At 37.0% G+C, this 24,269-nt stretch overlaps 1 protein-coding gene across 2 annotated transcripts; it reads left to right on the top strand.

The window, feature by feature from the left end:
- Positions 1-8,041: 8,041 nt before the first annotated feature.
- ALDH10A9 (aldehyde dehydrogenase 10A9) lies at positions 8,042-16,361 on the top strand. Of its 2 annotated transcripts, XM_078587253.1 has the most exons (16): positions 8,042-8,229; positions 8,315-8,457; positions 8,652-8,732; positions 8,827-8,975; positions 10,149-10,241; positions 10,321-10,444; positions 10,546-10,611; positions 10,734-10,800; positions 12,011-12,087; positions 12,431-12,544; positions 12,780-12,857; positions 12,940-13,091; positions 13,174-13,234; positions 13,819-13,925; positions 14,022-14,140; positions 15,940-16,361. In XM_078587253.1, exons 1-15 carry the CDS (start codon positions 8,112-8,114, stop codon positions 14,110-14,112), a joined length of 1,521 nt encoding a protein of 506 aa, XP_078443379.1. In that variant the 5' UTR covers positions 8,042-8,111; the 3' UTR covers positions 14,113-14,140; positions 15,940-16,361. The 2 variants fall into 2 exon arrangements, with proteins under 2 accessions (XP_078443379.1, XP_078443378.1); XM_078587252.1 differs by lacking the exon at positions 15,940-16,361 and having other exon boundaries at positions 14,022-14,271.
- The last annotated feature ends 7,908 nt before the right edge of the window (positions 16,362-24,269 follow it).

The raw sequence follows: 24,269 nt of genomic DNA, 5'->3' as shown, positions 1-24,269 counted from the left end.
TATCTATATAAATGCCATTCAAACGTGTTATTTGAAATAAAATACCTTATCTTCCTAGCATGCATATGGGCTGCGGTTTCTTGGCTTGGGCCTGTTTATAATGGGCCTACTATTTGGGCCTACACTGAGCTTCGTGATCTTGACTTTCAGTGGCCATCTAATTGTTTCTTACACACCAACACTCGCTGGTAGTGGGCGGGCTTGACCATTGCCATGACTGCCTTAGTCGATGGGGTTGTCTTAACCATTTTTTTCTTTATTTTTAATTTACTTATTTCAATTCAACCTTGAAAATGAAGAGTAACCACTATATAGAATAAATTAATCCATCAGAATTCAAATAAAATTTGCATGAAAGTAATTGGACTTGTAAAATTTGTAAAAGTTATATTAAAAAGTGTTGTATTAACCAAAGGTCCATTTAATACAAGGAATGAGAATTCATACAAAAAGTGAATATAATATCAGTAAAATGATTCCAACATGGTGTTAAGATGTGTATGTTTCATGCTTCATTTTGGGTTTAACACGACTTGATGGAGGCAAATTGTGGTATTATTGTTATTATCATTGTAAATTCATTTTCCCAACTGAAACAAAATATGTAATTATAGAAACCTCACTCAAATACCTATAATGTGATTGAGGTTGTCCGCGTAGCGACTGGCCTTTATAGATACATATAATTAGTACTTGAGTTAGGATTAGGGAAAGTAAGATGATTATAAGGATAAAAAATGAAAGGGAATATAGTTACAAGTAAGATGATAAATGGTAACTAGAAAGAGGAATTAAGAGCTAGAAAGAAAGGGGGAAACTAAAGATGAAAGATTTATAATATAATATATCAATTATATTATTTTGAGAATTAATATTATTTGTGGAGAGAGTAGTACAAATAGTGGAATAATTTTTTTGTAGGTTTTAAATATAAGGTAAGAAAAATAAGGCGAATAGATTATAGCTAACATATTATTCTCTATGGAGAATATTTTATGTATTATTATCTATTTTAAGTGATGTTTTGGTTGTATGCAATGTAAGATAGATATAATAGTCAATGAAGGATGATTGTTTTGGCAGGAAGTGAATATGTACATTTATTTGTTAGGTAATGAGATGAAGATGATAATGTGAAGGGGATAAGAATTGAGATAGATAGGGGTGATATATTATTTAATTTAATTTTTATTAATGAGGTAGAGAAAGTTAGATAAGAGTTTAAGATGAAGAGAGATAGGGAGTGAATATATTTATTTATTTTGTGAGAGGTTTAATTAATTAGATAGAGAGAGTAATAGGAGATAGTACAAGGACCACAATCATAGCTTCTCTCTTATTTCCTAAAGATCGTGGCCCATTGGCCTAATATCATTCTGTTATCTTGATAGCCCAGCCTGCCAATATGGAGAAACCAAATAATACATGTGGCTAAATAAATGCGGTGCATATACATATCTGATGAATTAAATAAAGCAACTCTTTGCACTTGCATGGTCCACCCTGCCACTTGTGCTCAATGTGGACCTTCTCATGGGCCTTTGTTGAGGTCTCCTTTTGTCTTGCCTTGCTTCTTATGTGCTGGTGCTTGTTGATTGTGGATGGGCTTGAGTACTTTGTGCTTGCGTTATGACAACCCATTTGTGAAATGGTGTGCATAGCTTGGCTCCTTGGTAGTTGAAATCATTTTTTTTCTTTTTATTTTTAATTCTTCTTCTTTCTCTTCATTATTTTTATTCATTTATTTCTATTCGGCATTGCAAAATGCAGAATAAACAATAGAGTCAATAACTGAACCTATTAAAATTAATAATGTTAAAACACATTTTACAAAAAAATAATTATACTTATAAAATTAAAAAAGTGTGTTTTGACCAAATGTTCAATTTAATGCATGAAATGGTAATTCATTCATAAATAAAGATAATATCAATAAAAAGAATGCCAAACTATCCTCAAGATGTGTATGTTTTAATGTCTCATTTTGGATTCTTCAAATGGTTGTATGCAATGTAAGATAGATATAATAGTCAATGAAGGATGATTGTTTTGGCAGGAAGTGAATATGTACATTTATTTGTTGGGTAATGAGATGAAGATGATAATGTGAAGGGATAAGAATTGAGATAGATAGGGTGATATATTATTTAATTTAATTTTTATTAATGAGGTAGAGAAAGTTAGATAAGAGTTTAAGATGAAGAGAGATAGGGAGTGAATATATTTATTTATTTTGTGAGAGGTTTAATTAATTAGATAGAGAGAGTAATAGGAGATAGTACAAGGACCACAATCATAGCTTCTCTTCTCTTATTTCCTAAAGATCGTGGCCCATTGGCCTAATATCATTCTGTTATCTTGATAGCCCAGCCTGCCAATATGGAGAAACCAAATAATACATGTGGCTAAATAAATGCGGTGCATATACATATCTGATGAATTAAATAAAGCAACTTCAGCACTTGCATGGTCCACCCTGCCACTTGTGCTCAATGTGGACCTTCTCATGGGCCTTTGTTGAGGTCTCCTTTTGTCTTGCCTTGCTTCTATGTGCTGGTGCTTGTTGATTGTGGATGGGCTTGAGTACTTTGTGCTTATGCAGACAACCCATTTGTGAAATGGTGTGCATAGCTTGGCTCCTTGGTAGTTGAAATCATTTTTTTTCTTTTTATTTTTAATTCTTCTTCTTTCTCTTCATTATTTTTATTCATTTATTTCTATTCGGCATTGCAAAATGCAGAATAAACAATAGAGTCAATAACTGAACCTATTAAAATTAATAATGTTAAAACACATTTTACAAAAAAATAATTATACTTATAAAATTAAAAAAGTGTGTTTTGACCAAATGTTCAATTTAATGCATGAAATGGTAATTCATTCATAAATAAAGATAATATCAATAAAAAGAATGCCAAACTATCCTCAAGATGTGTATGTTTTAATGTCTCATTTTGGATTCTTCAAATAAGGTCATTTCATCGCAGCTGTTGGACTCTCTCTGAAGTAGGCCAAACTGCCTAAGGCAGATCTGTCCATCTGTGTCCCTATCTGTCAACTGGTGTTAGGCCCCTAACTATGCGGCATTCCCTGCCCAGAGGCCTGCGTGCTTATTGGGAGGGTGTGTCCGTTGTATTTCGGCTCACGACATTTTAAGGACTGAGTCATAATGGGTAGCGATGCCCAATACCTGATCTTTCAGGCCATTGCCACTGTCGATGGTGATTCACGGCAGACTGTGCACATGCTCGTCTGCGCCCAAGGCGGGACGGATCAGGTACGGTATGCGCGTGCTGGGCGCGCAGGCTGAAGGATGTGCGCGCGCGCGGGCGCCAACGCTACCCGCCAGAGCCGAGCAATCGAAAGCGCGGAGCGAGGCGCCGCGCGCGGTGCGATGTGCAGGCCGGGCGGCGGTACACAGACAGGTGCGGGCGCGGGCTGGAGACATCCCGCCAGGAGACTAAGGCATGTGGCGCACTGAGAGCGCCGAGACAGCATAGTGGGCGCGTAGCGCTCCTTCGGGTAGTGCTGGGCGCGCAGCGCCCAGCTCGGGGGCGTCGAATGCGGCAGCGTCGCGCAGATTGTGCGCTAGAGTGTCGACACGTGTGCCGGTGGGATGTGTGATCGTCAAGGCAGGGGTGGCGTGTGTGATTGCCAGGCCCGCGGGCGCGCGACGCCCGGCCCGGCGCACTTGTGTAGCGGCAGAGCGGGCGCGCGAGCGCGGAGCGGCGGCCCTGAGGCGGTGTGGCGAAATTACCTCGGCACAAGGCACCTCATCTCGTTCCTTGTAACACCCCTCATCTTCCCCCATGTAATTATCCCCAATGATGATGTACTCTTTATGATATAAATGCAATGGCCCTATTCACTGACGGTGCCTAGCACCCCCATCTCCTCTAACCCCTTCTAAGCGATCTTAAGCAATTGCAAAAGCTTCCGCTGCAAGAGATCAAGGCTGCTCAGTGTTATGCTCCAAGCACTGAGGCCGGCACACGCCAATTCCAAGCAAGAGACCTAGCTCGAGATTTGACCGTGTGACAACTGGCTATACAACCAGATGGCAGTTTCTAGCCACGACGAACCACCATAAGCAATTTGACAGCCCTTGGAGGACTCCCACGGCAATACCATCCTATCTATGGTTGATGAGGATCCTCTAGTATCCTTAAAAAGGAGCTCTTTGACCCTGAGGGACATTCTTGACATATATTTGGTTATGCTCTTTTGATGATGTTAATAAATCCCAAAAATCTCCAATATTTAATTAAAATATTAACTATTTATTATATTATAATTTTTAAAACATAAACCTTAACTGTTGTTTGTTTTTTTGTGGACCATTGATGTGCATGAGAATATGAGCATGTGTAAGTGATGGGGGATATCCGCCTTCGTAACATGTAGTTCAATCCATAAAAAATACGTACAACCCTTTGATATACCAACTATTACATCAAATTACAAAGAAAGTCTCAATAAAATTAGAGAAATTCTAAAGGTCAAGAAAACACCATAGCTATATCAAACGATCATGCAAAATTTAAATCATAATGTAAATATTAAATATTTTATAATAAAAACAATATTTAAGTGAACCCAACAAAAGTTATCCAAGCTATCAAAATAAAGGAAATCCATAAAATTTATCATTTTTAAAATAGTCAATATAACTATATATCATTTATTTGAAGCAAATGTTAGTTTACATTAAATTAAACAAAATTATCAAAATTATATCATTCATAACATATATAACTCAGAATCTCTCAATGATTGTCATGATCCAACCCCTTCGACTAGAAAGAGAAGCCATACTAGTACTGTTATAAGGACCTGGTAGAAAGCTGGGTCTAAATTCAGCCCAAGCTGAAGTCTAGTGGAGGTTTAGTCAGGTGTAGATACCTTTGACAGTAAAAGCTTCATGATGGTTGTAATGAATGAAAACTAAGTCTGTAGAACCAAATAACTTATTTTTAATCACTTGTAAGCATATTACCCACCAAGATATCTTGACTAAATGAATACAATTACAAATTGATAGCAAAGAACACCCAAGAGACTCTATCTACTATGGAAAAATAGCAGCTCCGCCAAAAGATGGCCCCAAACTCTCCTGTGCCTTAATTAGACGCAGCCCTAAAAGTATAGGCATGAGATGAATGTTCATCATTTTCACCGTTTCACCTTAAGTCAGAGAATGACGGGTAGCAGAGAGAGAGAGAGAGAGAGAGAGAGAGAGAGAGAGAGAGAGAGAGAGAGAGAGAGAGAGAGAGAGAGAGAGCGGGAGGGAGAGAGAGAGAGAGAGAGAGAGAGAGAGAGAGAGAGAGAGAGAGAGAGAGAGAGAGAGAGAGAGAGAGAGAGAGAGAGAGAGAGAGAGAGAGAGAGAGAGAGAGAGAGAGATAGAGAGAGAGGGAGAGAGAGAGAGAGAGAGAGAGAGAGAGAGAGGGAGAGAGAGAGAGAGAGAGAGAGAGAGAGAGAGAGAGAGAGAGAGAGAGAGAGAGAGAGAGAGAGAGAGAGAGAGAGAGAGAGAGACAGAGAGAGAGAGAGAGAGAGAGAGAGAGAGAGAGAGAGAGAGAGAGAGAGAGAGAGAGAGAGAGAGAGAGAGAGAGAGAGAGAGAGATAGAAAGAGAGAGAGAGAGAGAGAGAGAGAGAGAGAGAGAGAGAGAGAGAGAGAGAGAGAGAGAGAGAGAGAGAGAGAGAGAGAGAGAGAGAGAGAGAGAGAGAGAGAGAGAGAGAGAGAGAGAGAGAGAGAGAGAGAGAGAGAGAGAGAGAGAGAGAGAGAGAGAGGGAGAGAGAGAGAGAGAGAGAGAGAGAGAGAGAGAGAGAGAGAGAGAGAGAGAGAGAGAGAGAGAGAGAGAGAGAGAGAGAGAGAGAGAGAGAGAGAGAGGGAGAGAGAGAGAGAGAGAGAGAGAGAGAGAGAGAGAGAGAGAGAGAGAGAGAGAGAGAGAGAGAGAGAGAGAGAGAGAGAGAGAGAGAGAGAGAGAGAGAGAGGGACAGAGAGAGAGAGAAGGACAGAGAGAGAGAGAGAGGGACAGAGAGAGAGAGAAAGATAGAGAGAGAGAGAAAGAGAGAGGGACAGAGAGAGAGAGAGAGAAAGAGAGAGAGAGAAAGAGAGAGAGAGAGGGACAGAGAGAGAGAGAAAGAGAGAGAGAGAGAAAGAGAGAGAGAGGGACAGAGAGAGAGAGAGAGAGAAAGAGAGAGAGAGGGACAGAGAGAGAGAGAAAGCGAGAGAGGGACAGAGAGAGAGAGAGAAAGAGAGAGAGAGAGGGACAGAGAGAGAGAGAAAGAGAGAGAGAGACAGAGAGAGGAAGAGGGACAGATAGAGAGAGAGAGGGACACGGAGAGAGAGGAAGAGAGAGAAAGAGAGAGGGACAGAGAGAGAGAGAGGGAGAGAAAGAAAGAGAGAGGGACACAGAGAGAGATTGAAAATGAGAGAGAGCGCAGAAGACAAAGGATGACAGAGAAACACAAGGAGAAGAAAACCATTTCTGACATGTTGATTCAGAAAGTAGGCCCTACCTACACTAAATGACAAAGAACATGTGTTTTAGCTCCTGTCTTTTGTCGGTTCCATCTCTCCCTCTCTATAAATCTAACTCTCTCTATCTCATTGTCTATACCCATATTCAAATGCCATCTATCTCTATCTCTATTTCCCATCTCTCCCCATCTCTATGTCTATCTGAATCTCTATATCTTTCTTTGTCTCCATCCTCTAAGGGCCACCTGTCTTCTCTTCCTCGTCAGCTCCTCTATCTCTATCGTTGTTCATACTTCTTCCCATCTCTCTCTCGATCGATATTTCCATCCATTACTCATGCCCATCTTCAAATGTCACCTCCATCACAGTCACTATCTTCATTTATCTCTCTCCCTACCTCTCTCTCTTTTTCTCTGTATTTATCTTAATATTCAATTCAACTCGTTTTCCCCGCTGCCTTTCTCTTGTCAGAACTATCTCCATCTCTCTCTATCCCCGCTGCCTCTCTCTCCAGCACTATCTCTCTCTTTTTTTTAAAGAATGATTAGGTCCCAGAACTCGGCACATGCAGCAATATCCAGCACTATCTCTCTATCTCTATCTCTATCTCTATCCATATCTCTAGCCCTATCTCTATCTCTATCTCTATCTCTATCTCTATCTCTATCTCTATCTCTATCTCTATCTCTATCTCTATCTCTATCTCTATCTCTATCTCTATCTCTATCTCTATCTCTATCTCTTTCTCTACGTCTATCTCTTTCTCTATCTCTATCTCTATCTCTATCTCTATCTCTCTCTATCTCTCTCTATCTCTTTCTCTACGTCTATGTCTATGTCTATCTCTATCTTCTTATCTATCTCTATCTCTATCTCTCTATCCCACCTCTCACACCTCCTGGATCCACGGACTGCTTTGCCCTTTCTCTTTATCTAATACGTGTGAAGCATTTTTCATCAATATATTTGTTCTTTTGTTGCTCAGTTTTGTAGATCCAAGCTGTCTTTCTTTAGGCGGATCATCTTTTGACTAATCTCTTTTCTCTTTAAAAAATAAATTCATCATCCTTTCACAAAGCTATTTCAAACCTAATCATGCTGAACAAATGTTCCTCTATCATCCATTCCCTCGTCATATCAGTTATTCATCCGGTCGTTATCAGTCATTCATCCTGTAACTGATGACTGACCAAAATGCCGTTCCGTCTAATTCCTTCCGTCCTGTCCAATCTCCGTCATCCGTCCACGAGGTTTTTAATAGCACCTTTGCTAAGCTTTGTCAGGAAGGAGGATTTTGTTTATCTACTCTCGAGCTAAGATCCTCGTGACTACTAAGCTCGTTATTTAAGTTGGGTTCGCTCGTAAACTCGCGCCTCAAGTTCAGCATTAATGGAAGGAATCTATGAAAACTAATTTTGGTGGGCCCCACTATGCACAAATATTATGATCTATCCATCTTATTCTTTAATTCATCTATCTCTCTTCATCTATATACATGGTTCTTTCTCTCCATCTCTCTCTCCACATCAGTCTCTATCTCTATAAATAGGAAAGCAGCTTTAGCTTGAAAAGAAGAGTTAAGTTGGGCAGTTTTCCTTCACTGGAGCGAGCGCCAACCTCAGCTCCGTTCATGGCGATGGAGGTCGCCGTCGTGCCGCGCCGAGAGCTCTTCATCGATGGGGAATGGAAGGAGCCTGTTCGCGGAAGGAGGATTCCCGTCATCAATCCTGCCACGGAAAGCGTCATCGGTATCCGCATCAATTTTCGTTTGATGATGATCATATTCCTTTGAATTGCTGTCTTGTTCTTAGTTTTTTTTGATCGATCTCTTAGGGGACGTGCCGGCCGGGACGGAGGATGATGTGGAACTGGCTGTGAGTGCCGCTAGAAGGGCCTTCTCTAGGAACAGGGGGAAGGATTGGCCTCGGGCCTCTGGCAATTACCGCGCACAGTTTCTCCGTCGCATCGCAGCGAAGGTAGGGTATGTTTTGACGAATTTAGTGTTTGATTTACTCTCGATTGCTTAAAAGCAGAATTGTTGAATCCTTGAGCTTATCCGCTTCTTCCTGTAGTTCAAAAACCGAAAATTGTTGAAAAAAATGGCTGGGAATCATGTCGCGTTCTAGTTTAACTAGCTTCCAGGTTGATGTAATTTCCTCATTGAGTGCAGATAATAGAGAAAAAGGATGAGCTGGCCAAACTTGAGGCCATGGACTGTGGGAAGCCGTTGGATGAAGCTGCATGGGATATGGTTGGCCATCTATCCTCTTTATCTTCGTTATCATCATTATTTTTTTTTCAGATTACTAATTAATACATATTCGGTGTTCTTGGGGATCATACAGGACGATGTTGCTGCATGTTTTGAGTACTATGCTGATCTTGGGGAGGCCTTGGATGGCAAACGAAAGGTTCCGATTTCTCTTCCGCTAGAAACATTCAAATGTCACGCCAGGAAAGAGCCGATGGGGGTTGTCGGATTGATTACTCCCTGGTATGCTTTTTCATTAATGTTGGTTTGACTTTGGCTTTGACTATACTGCAAAAATCTGATATTCTCTTATCTGGTATTCGTCTCCTCGGAAAGGGAATTGCTTTGGGTTGAATGAGGCAATTTTCTATCTTGATGGACATTGGGAGTTTAATAACGAGAAAAAAATATTGGAAGCAGTTGAATTTATTTCATTGATTGCAGATACAAACGAGCCCTCACTTGACCTGCATTAGGTCGGAAATTCATTTGTGATTGAAGTGTAAGTGATCAATTATTCATCAAAAATGACTCTCATAAAATGCTGTTGGTCTCTAAACAAGCTGTCAAGAACGTGGACCTTTCCAGAGAGAACAGGAGGATGGAGAGGGAAGCGTGGAGGAATAGCTCAATAAAGAAGAATAGATCCATACTCTTTCCTTCAGGGTTCAATAATATATAGAATGAGGCATTGGCCCGAGAGCTACCTAGAGTCCAATATGTGTTTAAGGGTTAATTAATCAAATTGTGTAACATTGACCAAGCCCATTTAGCACCATTGATGGGGCCTATTTAACACGTTACCTCAAGCTGAGGAATGAACGTCCTGCATTCCCAGCTTGGAGACATAAATGTCGCTTGTGATAGGCCTGAAAAAACCTAACAGAGCAGCATTGTACAGTGTCACTACTCAAATTGTTGAATAAATGGGAGCTGTATCTTTACTTTATTTATAAAAATGACTATTATTCCGTGGAAAAATAAGATTAAAAGAATTTCCTGCGCTGAATTGTGTTATAACTTTAACCTTGATACCATAGTGTGTCTCTGTTTGATATAGGTGATAATGTTGAAGAAAACCTTTTTCCATTTTAGTCTCAAAGTATGTCCTCGGAAAAAAAAAGACTCGGTGAGTAGTATTTTTCCTTTTTCTTTTTTTTCTTTGGGTGGCCGAGATGACTGACAGATTTTAATTGAAAGTGCTAGATGAAGATTGGGTTAATCCCTTTTCGATCACAAGAATATGAGCCCATCAATGAGAAATAAGTATTAAGTTTTGAATCTGTGAACTTTACACATATTGCTTCACATGTGTTTGAAACTTTGGGTCTCGATTGGTTATCTTTACTGTGCCCTTTCGAGTCTTAATCTATGTCGTAATACTTGAAAAATCTTCCTATGCTTCTTTAATTGTAGGAATTATCCTCTCCTGATGGCTACGTGGAAGGTTGCCCCAGCGTTGGCCGCTGGATGCACGGCTGTTTTGAAACCTTCTGAGCTAGCTTCTGTGTAAGTCCTTTTTTAAAGTTCTTTCTTCTCTGACGAAGATTATTTTGAATTATTCTAGAGTCGTTTCAAATTTGTGCAGGACATGTCTGGAGTTGGCTGAAATATGCAAAGAAGTGGGCCTGCCAGCAGGAGTCCTAAATATTGTGACTGGGCTAGGCCCAGAGGCTGGTGCACCCTTAGTATCACATCCTCAAATTGACAAGGTTTGATGGCCTTTGCAGCCCAATAATTCCATGAAATGTTTTTTTTCCTGAAAATTGTGTATACTTGCAAGCGAGGGAGTCACCTATTTATCTTTCTTTAGGTTGCTTTCACCGGGAGTACGGAAACCGGAAGACAAGTCATGGGATATGCATCTCAAACGATCAAGGTTTGTCATTGGTTTGGGTACTCTCTGACGAATTTATCTAGTTTTTAAAGTAGTGCTTATAGCTTAATACAGTGCAGAATACAGTGTCATTCCGATATGCTGACGCAGATGCTCTTTTTTAGCCTGTTTCTCTGGAGCTTGGGGGTAAAAGTCCTATCATTGTGTTTGAAGATGTAGACATCGAGAAAGGTAATTCAAATGGTTGGAAGACGAATCATTCTGTCACCCTAATGTAACAATTATCGTTTGCAGATGATGATGAAAATCATCGTCTGCAGGTTTATTGATGATGACAATTTCACTAGTGTCATTGGATCCTGGTTGCAGATGAATGACAACCACAATGACAATTTCATCATTGGCTCTTCTCATCTGTGTGAGGCTAACAGATGAAGAGTGATGATAGATGATGACAAGATAAAATCGTCATTGTCATCCTACACGCGGACAAGAGACGATGACAAGGGTCCTTCCGTCATTGAAATGGTCATCCTTGTGAGGGACTAATGATGGCGAAGATGCTGACTCGTCATTGTCCTCTCCTCAATTCTTATCAATGTTGGCAAACATCTAACATGATACAAGCCCCAACCCTCCTCAAGGGCAGTCCCCTCTTTTGGCCACTAGGTGCATTAGGGTCTCTATCTCTATCTCTATCTCTACCTCTATCTCTATCTCTATCTCTATCTCTATCTCTATCTCTATCTCTATCTCTATGTCTATCTCTATCTTTATCTCTACCTTTATCTCTATCTCTATCTCAATCTCTATCTTTATGCCTATTTCTTTCTCTATCTCTATCTCTATCTTTATCTCTACCTTTATCTCTATCTCCATCTCAATCTCTATCTTTATGTCTATTTCTTTCTCTATCTCTATCTCTATCTCTATCCCTTCATTTTCCCTTTACATAGGGCAGTCCTCCCTTTATTAGAGAGCCAGGAAAGAAATAGTATGAAGTTGACGCTCATTATCTCTCCTCCATTATACATCTAAGACCCATCTCTTTCTCTTGGATTCTTGTCCCCCGTGATCATTTCTAACTCACAGGTGTTCTGGCGGCTTGTCCCCGGTTGATCCCTACTTCCTCTGTTAGACCTCTCCCCTGACCATACCCTTTCAACTGTCGACCCTGGGAACTTTTAGTCTCTCTTCTCCCTCACCTTCTCTATTGCTGGATGTTGAACAGTGACTGAATTGAAGCATTTTCATTATCATTTTCTTAGGATTGCATAGAAAAATATGGCCTATTGGGATCATATCATAATATGAATAGTTATTTCTGTCATTTGTCCGGCCTACTGTGTATTCTGTGTGAAACAATGGTCGTACAATGATTTATGAATATTTGAATTTTCATTCGTTTTCTTATGTAATAAGATAGGTTTCTTGTGAGCAGCTGTTGAATGGGCACTTTTTGGGTGCTTCTGGACAAATGGGCAGATATGCAGTGCAACATCTCGACTGCTCCTACATGTGAGTGGACTAATTTGAATGAATGATAAATTTTGAAAGCCTATCCGTAATTAATTTCTTTTATCTTGATCATGAAAGGGATTTTTATTCTCATCTATGTACTTTCGCCAATTTGGTGATAAAAATGGATTTTTATGATATCCTTCTTCTCCTTAGGTTAAATCCCTACCGAAAGCATTTTCTGAAAGTTTCAGACTAGCCAATATCTGGCCATGACTCTTATTTTTTTAAATTTCTCTCATTTTCATTGGAAAACAACGAATTAAATGAAAAAGTACCTTTTCATTAGAATGCCGAGAATTTGGAAATGATCGTCTCCCATTTAATTTTTGTACTTCTGCAGGAAAGTATTGCGGATGATTTCCTTGATAAAATGGTCAGTTGGGCAGCGAATATTAAAGTTTCAGATCCATTGGAAGAAGGTTGTAGACTTGGGCCTGTTGTCAGTGTGGGGCAGGTGAAATGGGAGAACATCAGTTTATTTATGAATCTTTACGATCTCTTTCTCTCTTTCTTTTATTCTTTACTTTATTTACCTTTGCATTCGATTTGAGGAGAGAGTCCCTTTGCTGGGGACAGACTACTTCATTCATTTTTAAATACAAAAAGAAAATTCTGAGAGGAGCCTTTCTCTTCTTTTTTCCCCTTTTTGAATGACACTAGTCCTGACTTCATTTACTCCTTTATTGCAGTATGAGAAGATAAAAAAATTCATTTTGACAGCAAAAAATGAAGGTGCCAGTGTCATATACGGTGGGGTGCGTCCACAAGTGAGTTGCCCATCTGAAATCACTTGCACAAAGCTTATTAATGGGTTTCCTAATGACATATTTCTCCACTGATCTTTATAAGCATTTGGACAAAGGGTATTTTATCCTTCCAACTATATTAACAAACGTGGAGACCTCAATGCAAATATGGAGGGAAGAGGTTTTTGGGCCCGTTCTCTGTGTGAAGACGTTCAAGACAGAAGAAGAGGCCATTGATCTTGCAAATGACACCCGGTGTGTATGTTAATTATTTAGTTAGAAAACTATGATCTCAGGATCCATCCTTGAATCTTCTCAATTTTATTTGTATGATTAGTTTTGGCTTAGCTGGCGCGGTGCTGTCAAATGATCCTGAAAGGTGCAACCGCTTAACTGAGGTATGCTCAAGACTTCTCAAGAATTCTGCTGGTCATGTTATTCGACAATTTTTCTGATTTTAGTTTTTTTCTAATTTTCATGAAACATTTAGTTCTAAATATTTTGATGCGTAACATAGAAATACTTGCATATTGCATGCACAGATTTCTTGAAGATTTGTCACTGCAGTCCAAACTCCAAAACTTAAGCTTTTATATTTTCGAGAAATTGGTTAAATTATTATAAATATGGATACCCAAGACAGCTCTAATGCCTTGAGTTCATCATTCATTTTATGATTTCATAAAGGAATCGGATATGTGTCAGTCTGCCAAATAATGTTGCCATAAATTATTTGAAGATTTCATAATACCCAAGACAGCTCCAAAATTTCTAATGCCTTGAGTTCATCATTCATTTTATGATTTCATAATGGAATCGGATATGTGGCAGTCTGCCAAATAATGTTGCCACAACTTACTTGTTTATAAAAAATTGCCAATCAAGATTCACGTCTCAGACAAATGTAATAGTTCATGTGATGCATTTTCATAATCAGAAGCAACGCAAGTGGTAAGTATAAACACAATGCGTTTTGATGCAGGAAATTAATGCGGGGATAATTTGGGTGAATTGCTCCCAACCTTGCTTCTGTCAGGCTCCGTGGGGAGGAAACAAACGCAGCGGTTTTGGGCGCGAGCTTGGGGAATGGTTTGTTCCGTCGGATTTTGGATGAACAGATTCATATCCTAATTCATGATCAACAAATCTGATGAACTAATCAGTAAATTTTGCGTTCCATTTCAGGGGTCTGGATAATTACTTGAGTGTGAAGCAGGTGACTGAATACACATCTAGTGATCCATGGGGTTGGTATGGCAGGCCGTCGAAGCTATGAACAAATGCCATTTCCCAGTTAAATAAAGGTGAAAGTTTGGAATAAGCCTACTCGGTTTCTACTTTTGCTATCGTTACGTTTATTTTGCACCTGTTGTCACAATCTTGAGTTTTTACTCTTTGGTTTTCATGAGTGGTTCAGTGAGAGTATCTGGAAAAACTTGTTCTGTTAGACAATAGGGGGGCTAGTTATTTAAATACTTTGGTAGGATTTTATAAAATTTAAGTTTTCATTAAAAATCAGAGAAAGTAGACCTATGGCGCAACAATATTTCAGTGATTGAAGACCTTATTCCCAGAAATATTACACATTTTATAGTGTTCCTAATCCATCAAGGCATCTATAGGTACTTCTTTAATATTTTCAAATGTCTTAAGTCTTAACTCGCAAATATATGAGTTTTTATTGTGATAATAAACGGGCACAAGAATTTAGAAAAATGAAAGGTCCTTGTGAAGGAACCAATTCTACAAGCTCCAAATTGTTGTGTAGCTTTTGAGCTTATGTGTGATATCTCTAACTTTGTAGTAGTTCCTCTAATAAATCAATGAGTTGAAAATAAAACAGAAATTTTATATGCTAACAAAACATTAGGGATTTCTCAGGTACATTTTTAATATCTATTAATTTCTTGGTCTTCTTATGATTTTATTTTACCTGAATCTTTGTATGACAAATAAGTCTAGATTCAATGAAAGACAAATGGGGTTCATGAGGTCAAATAATTCATTAAAGTCACAAAATTTGGTCAGTCCTAACTATTCCTGCTCAAAAGAACATGAGTTATACCTCATGTCAGAATTATTATTTTTTAATCAGTCACTGGAATCCAGTGCATCGTATTCTGTACCCCAAATTCTTTAGGTTGGTAACAGATTTCTTCTTCTTTTCTGAATAGGGAAAGACCATACAAGATAAATAAACAAGAACCATTGATTTTACAAGTATATTCTTATTCCATCCCAGTGGAATTTGTGGAAGACCATTGGCCTTCCAAGCAATCATCAAGTTTAACAGTAAGTCGAATGATGTTCATCAATCCACTTATCTGTTGGATGACATCAATTGGATGATTTGTTAAGGGCAGTAAATCATCATAAGTATATTTTAAAACCATATAAAAGTGGAAATAAACACAATGGCTCATTGAAGGTGGATTTCAAAATTACTTCAAATTAAATTGGAATTCAGTTCCAAAACAAATTGTGCCAAGAAATCGTTATTTCTATGTTTTTATCCTATGAAACATTATATAAGCAGCTCTCTCAAAATTAACACGACAGTATGCAGTAAATTCCAAGGATTTAGGACACAATTTCATCAGTCTATTCAAATTATAATAATTACAAACGATTTGGGACACAATGTATTCCAAGATTAATTTTTTTTCTAGCAAATGATATCCTTGGGTGTTCAGAGATATTCTAGACATATCCGATGTTAAACTTGGGTAAGATAGGTTATATTATGTAGATGGAGGTTTGATAACTCTCATGATTAATTAGGAAATAATTACAAGTTTTTCTAACCGATTTAGAATAACTGGAAGATGAGTTAAAATTCCATTTGAAGGGACAACAACACGTCAATAGGAGACAACCCAGGTCATGTCATGCCATTGTTGTCAACCCTAGGTCTGGTATCTAAACTTTAAATATTATTAGGATTTATTTTTTAATTTTTTCAATATTGAATTTACAATAATTTTCTCTCACTCTGTGGCCCTATAAACAGGCCGATGCTTTATTAAAAATCATTGCCTGATTTTTGGAATTGCGTTTTATTCTCAAAAGTTTCTCTATAATTTCTTCTCTACTGCAATTGCAGCTTGCTGCTGCCAAAAACACCATCGAGAGGGGATATTTCCGGTGTGTACAGTGTTGTTGGGGACACCCCGCTCGCATTCTCACACTATCACTCACCTCATCCGTTGCCCTTCCATGTAGCCATCTGCACGTCACCCCGCGTAATATTTGTTGTCCTCCCGCATGGCTGCCTTCTCTTGTTGGCCCCGTGCGCCCCTTTTAGTTTTGCCCAATGTGCTGTCCTCTTGTGTCACCCTGTGCGCCGCCCTCCTGTGTTTCCCACATCATCATCCAGCATCATCATGCACTGCCCTCGAATGTGCCACACATCACCTCAAGCATTGCTTTATTGCTCTTGCATTGTTTACCACTTATGCCATTGCACCCTATGTCACTCGGCTCCTGACTCCCTAATTCCCCTTACCACGCTACTGCACTACGCAAGTGCCAGAAGGTCCACACCTCACTCTTTGGTAATTCGTAACACTTCATGTAATGTTTTCCCATGTGTTTGTCCTCAGCTTTTAGATGCAATGACATAGATTCATGATTTCACAAAGTTGATCGTTCAAGATTTTGAATTTGGAGCTGTCTTACTATAGTGATTTTAAGATAGTACTTGCCGCCTCAACTGATGAAAGGGACTTCACCATCATTATTTTCGCTGGATTTAATGGCTTCAATCAATTGTGTTGATTTTGGATTGATTTATCCAACCCTAGGTTGCGTCTAGTTATCTCATGCTGTGTCTATCCTAGTCATCTTTCAATTGAGGAATATAAATTATCTTTCTTATGAACACAAAATATTGCATTATCACAAGTTTTTCATTTTCACTGTTTTTCCTAAGGGTATGAAATAATATCTGATTTTTTTATAATTAAATTTAAGGAATTAATTCATTCAAAATTTCTTTAATCAACTTTAATGAAATGGCAGTAAATATTTTTAGCCACTCTATCGGTCAAATATTAAAAATATGAAATTCCACTTTTATATTAGGGTTTTGAAGTAAACTTCAGAAACACATAAAATGATTTAAAATAATATAGATAACATTGAATTTTGGTGAGTTTTTTATTTTCATCATGACATTTAAATGAATATTTAAAATTTTTAATCCTTGAAATAAATTAATATGGTTCAATTTTCATCATGACATGTAAATGAATATTTAAAATTTTAACTCATGAATCAGGTCTTTTTTTGATTTTTTCTTAGCCTCCAAGTGTTCTTGTGAAGAAAAAAACTAGGCAAAAAAAGAAAAACACAAAAGTAGGAAAATTTTGACAAAATTAAACCATGGTTGGAATGAAATACTAAAAACAAAGATATTACAAGGCTCTAAAAATATTTTTAAGAGATGATAAAGAATATGAAAGAAATTATATTTTAAAGGTGGTATGAAGAGTATCTTGCTCCAAGACTTTAAAATGTACAGAATTAGACTTTGAGAAAAATACAGAAAATGAAGCTTTTTTTTAGACACAAACCAGCTGCAAAGTTAAGTTTCTAAAAAGGAATAGATGCCATGATATGAGGTATACCTCTAGTTTCTTTCATGTGGATGAATATATTTAGTATTATTCACCCGTAACGATAAATGTGTTTTCAAAAAAGGATTCAACAACGAGTAAAAATAAGCTTTATAAAATTCAGATTAAAATTGGAATCACAATAGAGGTAGAAAATAGGTACTTCTCATTAGCATGTAAATAGAATAGATGATCATGCCAGTCAATTTAAAATGTCTTCAAAAATATTTTAACATAACATGGTGAAATAAATTCTGTTTTGATGTTCAAGTTAGCTCAATTACAAGTTCTCGATCCTTAGAAAACTCTTAAGTAAAATTTTCCCCGCACTATTATTCATGTGCATATGAAAAGTTTAATATAATTTGTCTCAAGAATATTATCCAAAAATAGTACATAAAGAAGTAATCATTTGATTAAAATTCTTATATTATTTTCATTGTCCAGGAACAACAAATGAATATCAGAAATAATTAATTTAATTGAAAATATGGAAGATTATGCGTGGGACTCAGTATTTGATAAACATTCAGGATGTTAATGGATGGGAGATGACATGATTGACCTGTGGTATAGTCCTCTTTTTCTTGATACTGGATGTTATTCTGTGCTAGTTCAGGTTCTTGATGGCATGCCATTTTTTGAAAACCAGATCGATGATCATGACAGAAATGGGAAACCTTCATCTAAAAAATTATCACAAAATTACATATATCAATAGAAGCAACGAATACTGGATTGACCTTTGGAATAGTTCTCTTTTCTTCATATGGGATGTTTTTTTCGCGCATGTTCAGGTTGTTGATGGCATGACATTTGTTGACAGTCAGATTGAATATTTTCGCTCTAACATGACAAGAATGGGAAATCTTGGTCTGGATGATCGTCACAAAAACACATAGGGAAATATAAACAACCAGCACTGGAATTTCCAGGACTTTTGTTTTCACCCCATTCATCATGTTTTTCATCAAAATGCTTGGCGTTGCCCTTCTCCATTTGCAGAAATTCCCCACCTCTGTGATCTTAAGTAAAGAAAATAAAGCAGTAGTTTATAAAAAGATATATAAATTTTCTCTGATTACATTCATGATTTTTCTCTCAGAATAGATTTTATCTTAGTTTCTACATTCGTTAGATGATCCAGATGGTAAATAATGAATACCCCGAGAATGTTTGAATTCAAAAAGATAGACTTCCCACATATGAAAGCTATTATTTTTAAGATACTTTCTACTGAAAAATTTGAAGTGACTACATGATAGAAAGATAATGATCCTTTATAGTCGTGCTTTAATTAATATTTTAATGGGACATCATTTTCAAGAGAATCATCGAACCTCAAAATTCTATTTTGAGTTAAGAGATCACACATTATGAGAACAATAATCATGATTATTTTTATAAAAAACTCTAGAATTTTAGTGCTCATATGGCTCACAAGAATCATGATTAGAATATATCTAAGATTATGATATTTTTGATTTATTATTTTACTGCATGAAAAATTATAGTGCAGAGTCCTCCTTTGAAGGGTTTATGCACTAAAAAATTTGATGCAAATGAATAGTAATAAATAAAAGTTCACTAATTCAATTACACCTACTCCCTTGGCACAACACCAATTTATATTTCTGAAATTATTATATTAATAATTTCATTTTTTCAAGCTAATCATTTATAAAAAAATATATTTTAATTTTTCTTAGAAGCATAGAGTAAGGGTTGAATCCAAGGGAGAGAAAGTATGAGTACACAAATTTTGTTTTATTCTTAGGTTCTTGGGTTTGTTTTATTAATTAAATGTAGTTCAGTGAAATAAAACTAGAGAAATTAATTCAAAATAATTTCTAGGAAGCAGGGAAAATATTTATCCTAGTTATCCATATTTTTTAGAATATTTTTGAGAATTTCTTGAAATGTTCTCATGAGAAATTATAATTAGCTCTAATTAAATACCTTTGTTGGCACATTGACAGTGGTGGGTTACTGTTGATAGTGGAAATGTGAATTGAGTGAACATACCAGTTTTTCCATTGTGGACTACGATGAAAATGGCTACAGATATGTGACAATGGATGACGGAGTGGGGCGAGTGGTGTAGATTTTGTAGTCATTGGTGGTGACAGAGATGGAGGCAGATACAAGCTAACGAATGGCAGAGTTGGAGGTGGTGTGCGTGATAATAAAAAACCTAGACTATCAACAACGATGGCCTAGGAGAAAGGATGAAGATGTGAGCTTTAAAAAAGACAAAGATCACACTAATGTCATCGTCATGTACCCAATGGGCCGAGTGGTTCTTTATTCATAATTCTTTATCTGAAAGCCCTTTGATCCTTTAATATTGGAATGCAAGAATGGACCTACATGAGATTTTCAATGAGAAACTCACCCTGCTAATGGTGATTATGAACAAAATCCAAGGGTAATTAAAAATAAAAACATAAGAGTTAAATCATATAAAAATAAGGGTTAAATTTCATTAAAATTCATAATTTAACTTGATATCAAATTTTGATTTGATTTACAAGGAATTAAAATATTATGCATAAATTTTAGAGGAAGTGATAAACTCAAAACATTCGATGCATTTAGTGCAGTTACCCATAAAATGGTTGAGATATATTAGGTTGAAGAGGAGTTTAAATTTCACCGTGACCTAAGGTCAAACTACACTCACATACTTACACCATATATGAAACATGCGTGCAAATGATATGTACTAGGCTACGACATATACCTATATATGATATTAGATGTTTTATCCTTTAAATAGAGACCTGAACATTTTATATAAAATACTTGCATTAAATAATGAGCCATAGCTAATTGATTATGAACTTAAGGCATAGTCATCCATCATTATACTCTTATGATCTAAATCATTTTGTCATGCTGACGTGAGGTCTGCACCTTTGGAGGGAGGAACTAAAGCTAGAGCATAAGATGCACTATGTTTGGTTATACAAGAGTTGCTTTGTTATGTTACCACAAGGTCTGCATCAGAGTCTTCTTTGATTGAGTAATGAGGGTAGCGCTTAGACTAAACACAATGACTGGTTGTGATAACACAATACCACAAAAGCTTTGGGGGTAAAAATATGGCCAAAATTTATAAAGTGCTGTGAGTCCTATGAGATGGACATCAATAACCACATTGTGTTTTTTGTGATACAAGTGGTTAAGACTCTGATCCCCACTTTGATTGTTTTGGTTTCTCCTTTTTTTGTGAACTTCAGGTTTGAATAAAATGATTAGAATTAGTGGGAGTTTAATTTCAAATTAATATAAAATGTGCTTGAATTAATGATTAATTATTCATTGTCTCCTAGAGATAATGATCTTGTCAAGTAATCCAATCTGTGGCATTATCAATGCAAGGTCTTTTGATGAGCTCAAACGTTACTGACTGGCTTAGAAACCTAAATTTTCCTCTTAAATATCCCCTACACCTCAGGGAGAGATGATATTGTTGAATATGCATTATATGTTTCTTAAGGGAACACTTTGGAGTTTCATAAATGGAAAGATGACTCCATGTCAGTCCACCCCTACATATTAGTATCTATAGGGAATGATTTGTAGAGGCAACATCAGTACATGGAAGCTATAGGCATGTTGCTTCATTTGATGGAATTTTTTTCTGAGAAAAATAAGACTGAATGATATGAGATATTTAAAATTCTTTTCATAGATCAGATGACTGATTCATTAGTTACAAAAACTCATTCCAAAGATGATTAAATGGATTGAGAGGTTGGCAATGCTGTGATCTGAGCTTTACATTTAAATGAGTATGTATCTCATCCGCTAGTATTTATGTGACTCCTACTCATAGTGCACTGTTAACTTTAACATGAACACTATTTAAGTCAATTCAGCTAAGTTTAATCAACATCATCAAGATTTTATAGTAAACCTTTAGCAGGAGAGACCCCAAGTCCTCTTGGTAAGACTAATCAAAAGAGGAAGAGAACCCATCCCCCAAAGAAGGACAAGGTGAAGAAGCATAAGAACACAAATCTATTGTTGAAGAAGGACACACATGACAAATATGAGTGCTTTCACTTTGATAAAAAAGGAGAGACTAATCAAAAGAGGAAGAGATCCCATCCCCTAAAAAAGGACAAGGTGAAGAAGCATATGAATGCAAATCTAGTGAAGAAGGACACACACGAAAAATATGAGTGCTTTCACTTTGATAAAAAGGTCATAAGAAGAGGAACTACAAAAATTATCTCAACGAGGTACTCAAAGAAACAACAGATATGGAGATAATTCAGGCGTTAATATGATAGATGAAAACTGGCGCACCAATAATTCTACATCATGGGTATTAGATACAAGTTGTGGTTTTCATAACTACAATGATATGCATGTCCTGGTGGGTAGAAGAGAGATGAATAAAGATTAGGTAGATATGAGGCAAAGAAATGACAAAAAAATTTATGAGTACCACTCTGGGGATGATGAACTCAACTCTTATGTTTAATTTATCATTCATTAATGAATTAATCAATAAAATGGATGTAAGACCTTGGGTCTTAAACATATGATTCGATGGTGAAGAGCAAGGGTCTTCTCCATAGGAAATGATGACTGCAGAAATGATTAAATTTTAATTCATGATTATGCATGAGAAGAGATTATTTATAAGTTCTAAAATAGAGAGAAATATAAATGATTATAAAATATAAGGTTTTAAACAAGGCTTGACATTTTTGACCAGGGATTGAGCAGATCGGACTAGGACTGAACCGGGACCGACCGGGAGAGGGGATAGGGAGCATATGACCAGGAGGGATGGAGGACAGGGATCAACAAAAAAAAATAAAAATAAAATAGAGTTCCAATGTGGATATTAATTATATAAGTCACACAATCAAAGCAATTTTGTGGTTTGAAAAAGGAGGATGAAGTGGACCAATGAAAAATATAAGCTTTAAATCACGATAAATGTGATTTTTGAGTTTTAAGAAAGCCCATCTCGGTGCATTGAATATTTGCGAGAAGAGAATTACGCATATCATGATGCAAGCTTTGGAGATTAAGTGGGCATATGTTTTTACTGGGTAGGAGCATTAGTAAATTAGCAATCACACTAGCCTGACAAAATTAATATGAAATCTTGAGAAAATTCATAGATTAATTTCCACGCTAACGATACGATAAGTAGAAGATAGCAAATGTAACAGTTTAAAGAATGCAACTTCAAATAAGTATATGAGACAATAAAAAAAGAGTTTTGGGCTGAAATTTGAAGGCGGTTAGTCTTTCTTTCTTATGCGTCCATACAATCTTATCTAAAAATAAACCCCTATGCCTACATAAACATTATCTTGAAGCTTACTGTTGGGTTCTATGCCTTGGTTCAACCATGGAAAACATGATTTCCATGGATGTAGAAGCGTATAATTGATTCTCAATTGATCTATAAAATCAATACATCATATGTACCTTATGGAGAACTCGTTCTACCCTTAACTTTTCCACTTTGAGATCTTTCTGAAGCCGTTCACGTGCCCATCTTCTAGAAGTATAGATGCGATCACGGTGGCCTTGGATCTCAACTTCTTCTTCTTAACTCTTCTTGAAAATTTTGAAAATCTTCTCAACATGAAGACCGTCTCCTTGGTTGAGTGGAAAAAAGAGCAGAGTGGAGAGAGGGGGCTCTAAATTCTGGCTGGGTTGGGTGCTTGAAATGAGCGCCCCTTCAATATCTATATTTTACTTAAGTCTTTCTCAAAAACCCCATAAAGTAAAATATATTCACCAATACCCCTATGATCTTATGCGTGTGACCCTCTAGGCCCATGTATCAATTTAGTTAATAACTTTAGTGGCCCAATGACAGTTATTAATAAACCTTATTAATTAACTATGTCAACATACAAATTAGTTAACTAAGGATTGATTTAACCCAATCGATAGATTAAGTTTCCAGCCCATGGGATACCAAGCTACACTTTGTGCTCTAGAAGATACCGAGCAGTATTTAAACTCTCTCATGGAACCTTTACCCTCATCGGTTACCATATATGTATAATCCATCATCCGTGAGAGACTCTTGAATGACTTAGGGTATGGTTGATCATCAAACCCTAATTGATCATTCAATTAATACTCATGCGTAATGGGGATCATTGGAGAACACTTTCTCCAATATCCTCACTACCCTGGCCATGGGTTTGCTGCATTGTTTTCCTTGAGTCTATCTCCTTTTATACCGAGGGAAGATGATCTCGTCTTGACTACTCAATCACTGCCCTCAGGTTCTCACTACATCCGAGCTATGACTTATTTGAATCCCATGATTAGAGGCTCATAAGTCAATATAAAAATGTAGTCATCCATTCACAAGATGTCCTAGTGTCTCAGGTCAGTGGATCTCTTTTACTACCATAACATGAATCAACCTGATTGACATTTAGGTATAATACTATTCAGAGATTCATACAGATAAATTCAATGAACTCTTTCTCCAATGATCACCCACTATCTGTCATTTGTGTCGCAACACTAGTAGCCACAAGATCAGCCATACTTATCGTATTAGTGCTATTCTACCCATCTCGACTATCCATCTGATAGAAATATTTATAAAACATGTTTAAAGACTAGTGATAAGTATATTATGATGTCATCATAATTCACTATGTCATTGCACGTATTCATGGACTTCATCATAACACATCACACTAAAATAATAATGAATGTAACATTTTATTCAATGAACTTAAACAAACATGGTGGTGTGATTTGACTTGATGGTCACATAATATCCATCACTTCATATCGTCGCGGCTCTTCCACT

The sequence above is a fragment of the Wolffia australiana genome, chromosome 15, assembly GCF_029677425.1.
Source record: "Wolffia australiana isolate 7733 chromosome 15, ASM2967742v1".
Taxonomy (NCBI): Eukaryota; Viridiplantae; Streptophyta; class Magnoliopsida; order Alismatales; family Araceae; genus Wolffia; species Wolffia australiana.
This window is presented reverse-complemented; position numbering and strand designations above follow the sequence as displayed.

Excerpts from the sequence above, each read along its gene's own strand:
- ALDH10A9 (XM_078587253.1), top strand. The coding sequence starts at position 8,112 with ATGGCGATGGAGGTCGCCGTCGTGCCGCGCCGAGAGCTCTTCATCGAT. Across the intron at positions 8,230-8,314 it reads TGCCACGGAAAGCGTCATCG|GGGACGTGCCGGCCGGGACG; the intron begins GTATCCGCATCA and ends TCGATCTCTTAG. Across the intron at positions 13,092-13,173 it reads GATCTTGCAAATGACACCCG|TTTTGGCTTAGCTGGCGCGG; the intron begins GTGTGTATGTTA and ends TTGTATGATTAG.